The sequence below is a fragment of the Haplochromis burtoni genome, unplaced genomic scaffold (assembly GCF_018398535.1).
Source record: "Haplochromis burtoni strain Fernald_Lab_line unplaced genomic scaffold, NCSU_Asbu1 Contig_59, whole genome shotgun sequence".
NCBI lineage: Eukaryota > Metazoa > Chordata > Actinopteri > Cichliformes > Cichlidae > Haplochromis > Haplochromis burtoni.
In genome coordinates, this window is record NW_024582420.1 from 1853357 (window position 1) to 1860376 (window position 7020).

Sequence of the window (7020 nt, forward strand, 5' to 3'; positions counted from 1 at the left end):
TTTTTTGTGCTGTGAAGAAGCTCGATAAGTTAATTGTTGTAAGGCGAGCCATATAGCAAATAAATACTTTGTTCCACTACACTTGCCTTGGTCTGTCTCACTGTGTTTCCAGCCGCTAAGGGCTGCCCTGTTACAGTGCCCCACAGATTTCACTAAAACATTGTGTACTTTCAGCTCAAGGTCTCTGCATATCAGTTCACCCAGTTTAACCACAGTTTTTTCAGCTTCTCCTCTCTGTAGTCCTCACTGAGCTGATTTTTTTAATGTGCAAAAATAGCTGCAACTGAAAGAAAGAAAACGCTACATTACGACGTGGATCATTTCTTCCATCTATTATTCATGCTACGAATTTACATTCATGGACGTCATGCGGAGGTCCACAGCAGGGCAAGCGAACGGGAGAAAATGTATTTGTGTAACATGCTCTGATACATGGAGCGAGGAGCAAGTGAGATGAAATGGATAGTCTGCAGCGTCTATATATTTAATGCAAAATGTAAAGTATTGAGATTTACTTTTATTATGTTTCAGTTAGAACGTAAGCTTGAAAAAATAAACACAAATAAATAAAGAAAGGAAGGCTTGCTTTAAATCACAGGTTTTCTCAAGGCTGTGTTTGAAGACTATCTTTGCTGATGGATGGTCTTTAAAGACAAGACTGTGAAGCATCGCTTTGACTCTGAGTCTCAGAGCAACTCTGGCTTCCCTACACTGATGCCTAAAATACTTCCTGCAGGAGTCACATCGGCGCATGTTACAAATTGAGCGCTAGCTGACAGATTAGGAAGTGCAGGACTTGTGCCAGAACAAAAGTGAAAAGTTCGTGAAAATGAAGCAACGTTTTTTTCTTTTTCAATTTGATGTGACACAAAATTCTAATCTTTTTTTAATGTACATTCATGCCAGTGCTGCTAATATTTATACATATTACCTATAGGACAGATAAACAGTTTGTTACGATATGAAAACGTCTATCGTTTCATATTACGCTATCATTTGTTTCATTGTGTCGCAAAATAAACTGTTTACAGCAATATTTTTTCATGGTTTTGATGGTCACTTTAGAATTCTTTAAAGTTCTCTCTTTGCCTTATATTTAATATAACCACACTACCCTTACTCTACATTAAAATGTTCAGTGGGTGTTACAGTAAATTTTAACATCCAGGCATCAATGTAAAAGAGGAAGTTTAAAAGAGTTAGAAGTTAGCAGGAAATTAGCAGGAAGTTAGCTCGCTAGTTTCCGGAAACTAGCGACATCTCAAGTTCTTGCAGAAGGATTTCTACAAAACAAATACGTTACTTTGGACATAAAAGAAAACAGAAAACAAAAAACTAAACGGCAGCAACATTTGTAAGGTTGCTAAAGTTGGGTTTGCTGGTATATAAACAACTTCTACCCTTGAGATTGGTGGCAGTCTTATTTAAAAAAAATTCTGATTCAAGCAAAGAAAAAGCGCTTTTGTATTTCAGTATTTCACACTAACAACCAATAGACCAAGCATCACCTTTTCCACCCTAAGCCCTTCTGAAACCAGTCAAAAGGGTTTAATAAAAAGGAAGGACAAGGAAAGCACATTACTGTCGATAAAAGAATTAATATATGCCTACTTATATATCTTTTTTCCTTAAATCTTTCAGCCCTGTTTTTATCCTTGGCAACAGCACTGCTGTAGTTGCACGGCTCATTTCCCACTCAACCAAAGCTCTGCCATGAGTGCTGCACGTTTTTGTTTTCTTCGATGATACAACAACAAAGTCACATCTAACTTTCATTGACCATCTGTCTCTACAGCTCCAGTGCAACCCACCTCTGGTCTTACTTCAATCACGTCTGCAAGGTAGGAAAAAAAAATGCTCTGAGTTAGACCAGACGGCTCACTGCCAAGTATTATGCAGCAGGGCACTCAAGGTTGCTTTAAAAATCTATGAGATATTTTCGCCTCTGTCTCAAAATTAGAAACTGACAGGAGACCTCATGCCAGCAGTCAATCAAACAGACAAAAGCGGTCGTAAGTGTGTGTTTGTGTGTGTTTGCTGCATCGTTCAGACCGATGCTGTGCTGTGTCATCTCGGAGCATGTTCCTGACTGTCACCTCCACCCTGTGACTTTTTCTCTCATCCTTCAACCCACCTTCACATCAAAAATGGATTAACTTGTGCAAGCTGCAAATGCCGCCTCTCTTGAACGTAATCTTAATGAGTCCCAGTTGTGAAGAACAAAGGCTCTGTGCACAGAGACACCGGGCAACTCTCAATTAAGGCCGGCTGATGCCCTGAACAAGTAAAGCAAGCATGCACATGTGTACACACAAACACACACACACACACACTGCAGACTGTCAGCATGGAGAGGAAGGTCGGGTGCAGATGAGGAAACATCACGTTGCGAACATTTATTAGGGGAGACATCTACAGAGGGTCAAGACACAAAGACAGTAGTAGAGGGAAAAGAAAGACATACAGTAGCACCGTGCAGGGAAGGAGATCTTTATCTGTGTGACCACAGCCTTACCCAGCATGCATTAGTAGCAGGTTGGCATTTGTTAACATCATAAACCGTTGGTTTCTTTCCCAAATACCAAACTGCCTACACACACACGCACACACCCTAGCAAACACACACAAGTACACTCGAGTTAACCAGCGGTGAGAGTGGGCCAAACGCCATTCTCAGCTCAATAGACAATCCCAGAGATAGGAAGGGTTTTTAAGTCCAAGCAGCTTACCCAATCATTTATCAGATTAATACTTTTCATGAGAATAAACCAGTCATAGAGAGAGACATATGGAAAGTGTTAAACTGTGCTCATCTGAAAACCACAGAAATATTACATAACCGAAGGTCAGCCTCTGTGTGTGTGTGTGTGTGTGTGTGTGCGTGTGTGCGTGTGTGTGTGTGTGTGTGTGTGTGTATTAACGCTGTGGCTTCAATCTGAATGAAATCATTAGGATATCTCTTGGGCCTTTAGTTTGCATTAAATCATTTCCCTTCAACATCTCTGTTTCTGTTAAAATGGAGTTTGCTTAAAAGCAAGTTCCTCATCTTATTAACCACTCAAAGCACATTGCAAGTCACATTCCCTCATTCGCACTTTTATTCTATACACACAGCACATTTCCTATAAGACTCAAACTCCTAAACGTGGTCAGTTGTCGGGCTGTTACTATCTGTCACCAGTTCTCCTCCTATTTCTGTACAAGTTAAGTTAGAGTGAAGCTGTGCATGGGCCTTACATTGGAGTCAAGCAGATCGAGGCTGTCCAGGCTCTTGCTGCGGTGAATGCGGCCTTTGATGCGACGCAGGGAAGGTTTACCTTGGCTCATAGGCAACGAGAGAGTGGATGTGGCAGGCATAGCCATAGCACCAGCGCCACCAGTAGCACCTGTAGGCTCATCTAAACATCCAGGAGCACCTGAGGGGGATAACTCTCCATCTGCCGGGGTCACCCTGCAACAGAGACACAGAAAGTCAATGAAAAGTCAAGAAATAGTCAGTAAAGAGTCAGTGGGGTTAAGTTTCACACTCATCAAATCAACTCTATTTTTGGAAATGTAGTGTATCTACTCAGCACCAAACTGCATTTAGTTGATAAAAATCCAAAAATCTACAAAAGTTAGTTGAAATCTTTGGAAGATCCTTTCTGCCCCTGGTTTTATTTTATGCCATCTGTAAGTCAATATTTCTGGTTATTATCTCAAAATTTCAAGCTAGGTATCTCAGCATTTAAACTTACTCATTCAAAACTTTGAGAAAATAGCTATAAATTGAGAAAATGAACACACGCATACGTCTCACTTGAATTCACCTGTTACACTCATATTTAACATTTCTGGGGACAAAATCTGCCAAAATCTTGAATGTTTCCCATAATGCATTGCTCGTGGGCTCAAACACTTAATGTAGCTACATATATTAAAAACAACAGCGCTCACAATGAAGATGATTTCTCCCAAGAGCTAGCCACAAAAAACACACATGCTAGCAGACAGCACTGCTGTATCTGAGGGAAAACATAAAAATGCCTGAAGCATCAAAGTGACATAACTTTCCTCTTGCTGTCTTTACTTTTTAAAGGACATCTTCTCCTGTTGGCTGTAGTGCCATTTAAGCAAGTGTGAATAATTGGGCTGAATGTCAGCGGGTAGCCTGCAGATGGGCACTAGGTAGGCAGCATCCACTTGTCTTCTATTATTAAGCCACAATGAAGACGCTTTGCTTCTTACATGCTTGGCTGCAAAGGTCTTTTAAGGTGAACTGCCTGGAAAAATAAGTCACTGCAATTTTGATTGTTTCCTCAATCACGCCTTAAAATGTTAACAGAATACAATTGTTTAAGTTATTTCAAATTCTTCAAAGGAATAAATACTTTTAAAAAACACCACCTACATACATGGTTTACAAGGAAAAGGATATAAAGATACAGTCATGGTAGAGAGAAAGAACACTCTGTCAGTTCAAAGGTTTAACATGTTAAGACATCATGAAACAATAATCTGGTCCTTACAAAATTTAAAATTACTTTAAGACAAGCTCAGTGACATATCACATTTCATTACTTATTTAACAAAAACTAAGCCAAAGTGCAGAAGCAGTGTGAGAAAAACTAAGTACCCCTCATGATTCAGTAGCTTTTAAAACCACCTTTAGTGGCAATAGCTTTAGTGTGCAGAGGAGTTGTGGTGTGCAGGTGTGCATTTGCACTTTGCTCTCCTTGCAAACCAAAGCCGTGCTGCCATGGCCTTTTTAGAGCGAAGAAGCTCGTTGTTCAGTCTTTCTAATTTTAATGTGATGGATTTTAACATTTAACAAGCCAACTGAGGCCTGTAGAGTCTGAGATCTAGCTCTTTGATTTTTTCTGACCTTGGAGTGAATTTGCTGGCACGTCAACTCCTGGAAAGATTGGTGACTGTCTTGAATGTTTTCCATTTGTGAAAAATCATTCTCACTGTAGAATGACAGACTTCAAATTGTTCTCAGAATCCTTCCCAGATTGATTCAGTTTAATCCAAGTTTTATTTATACAAATGGTAAATGGCCTGTATTTGTATAGCGCTTTACTAGTCCCTAGGGACCCCAAAGCGCTTTACACATCCAGTCATCCACCCATTCACACACACATTCACACACTGGTGATGGCAAGCTACATTGAATTCAATTCAATTCAATTCAATTTTATTTATATAGCGCCAAATCACAACAAAAGTCGCCTCAAGGCGCTTCATAAACCACCCTGGGGCGCACTGACAGAGGCGAGGCTGCCGGACACTGGCGCCACCCGGCCCTCTGACCACCACCAGTAGGCAACGGGTGAAGTGTCTTGCCCAAGGACACAACGACCGAGACTGTCCAAGCCGGGGCTCAGACCGGCAACCTTCTGATTACAATCACACGACCCCCTATTGACAAGCGTTTTGGCAACAGTGGGAAGTCCCTTTTTACAGGAAGAAACCTCAGGCAGAACCAGGCTCAGGGAGGGGTGGCTGGCTTCACAGCACCAGAGATTAATAATAACTAATGATTAATGATAACTGATGACAACTGAAGATCATTGCTGATATCGTTTCTCTGTGGCTTTGTGTTTACACACAAATGCTTCAGACCAGCAAACTGACCAATTATCTGCTTTCATAATGGTGTTTACGAATATATTTCTTAAATACACAATAACACAGTGCATTTAAGTCATTTTAAGATCTAAGCCATCTCGGCTCTGCAGTAGAGGCCTTTTAAAACAAACACTGGGCTATTTGTTGCACTTCAAATGTATCGTAATGACAAGTCATCAATCAGATGCTCGTACCAAAGTATTATACTGTCATGTGTTAAAGTTGACAACACATGACAGTGTCAAGGAAAAAAATAAATAAACCTACTGACAGGCTGTCAGTCTTTCTGAGCATGAGGACGGCAGGAGCATGATTAGGGGTTTTCGCTGTCTATTGAGCATTTTAATAGCCAGCCTGTTTTTATAGTTACCAAGCAGAAGTAAAAACAAAAGAAGGTGGCACCACATGCTACACATGCTGCGCTCAAAGCCATCCAATCCCTCTGAAGGCTCGTTTAAACTAAAGACTGATTTCCTGGTAATAATTTGTATGCCATTCAAACATATAAAAAAACCTAACCACATATATTTGACGAATATTTCTTATTCTTATTTCTTAACCAACGGCAACATGGCTACATAACATACATGACAGAGCACTTTATTATATGCCTATACTGTCAATACATCTGGCTGCTCCTTTCTAAAGCTCATTAAGCCTCTTATATGATGGTATTTGTTCCCAGCTAGTCTCCTCACTGCCAACTTTGAAGCAAAAGCCATAGTAGTTTCTGAAAACACACGCTTTGTGGTAATTTTAGCACGATTTATTTGTGGTGTGTTGTGTATCAGAAGGCCTTAATCCATGCACATTAAGCACTTTGCACTTGCATTTAGACCTGAAACTGTCAATAAAAGTTGTTTTTGCTTGTTTTTGTCCAGCAAAGGATTTGGATTTCAAGATGAGTCTATTAACAGAAGGCTCAGTTATAGCCTCACATTTAGGGGGTGAAATCTGAGGAACACTTTCAAGTGTAATTAGCTAAATAGAATATATTGTGTTTTTTGTGTTCCCTTTTCTGCAGCTCCAACTCTGTTTTAATATGGAACAGGATAAAAAAAAAGAATGCATATCGATAGCTTCACAGTGTCTGAGCTGAATACTAATGTAAGCCTCGAGACCTCAGTAGACATCATGTCCTGCTATCCTGTTGATCCTTTAAGAATGGATAAAAGGTGACCAAGCTAATAGATTTTATTTTCCTCCAATTCTTTAGCAAATGCGTTAAACAACTTTGAAAACATACTTCTTAACAAGATTTGAGAATCTAAAATCTTAGTAGCAGGTCTTTGACGTTTCCTTTAGTGCACATAGATGATTGAAGCTAAATGCTAACCAAAGCATGCTAACATACCGACGATGATAATGCTAATGATGATAATGCTAACATAGTGTTTTGCAGGTGGGGGG

General features: G+C 40.0%; 1 protein-coding gene across 9 annotated transcripts in view; it reads right to left on the reverse strand.

The window, feature by feature from the left end:
• tjp1a (tight junction protein 1a) overlaps positions 1-7020 on the reverse strand; it is a 102277-nt gene that overhangs the window by 74054 nt on the left and 21203 nt on the right. For all 9 annotated transcript variants that reach the window (XM_005931410.2, XM_042221020.1, XM_042221018.1 and 6 more), the window contains exon 2: positions 3238-3451. In XM_005931410.2, coding sequence (XP_005931472.1) covers positions 3238-3451 — 214 coding nt within the window. The remainder of the gene's footprint in view (positions 1-3237; positions 3452-7020) is intronic.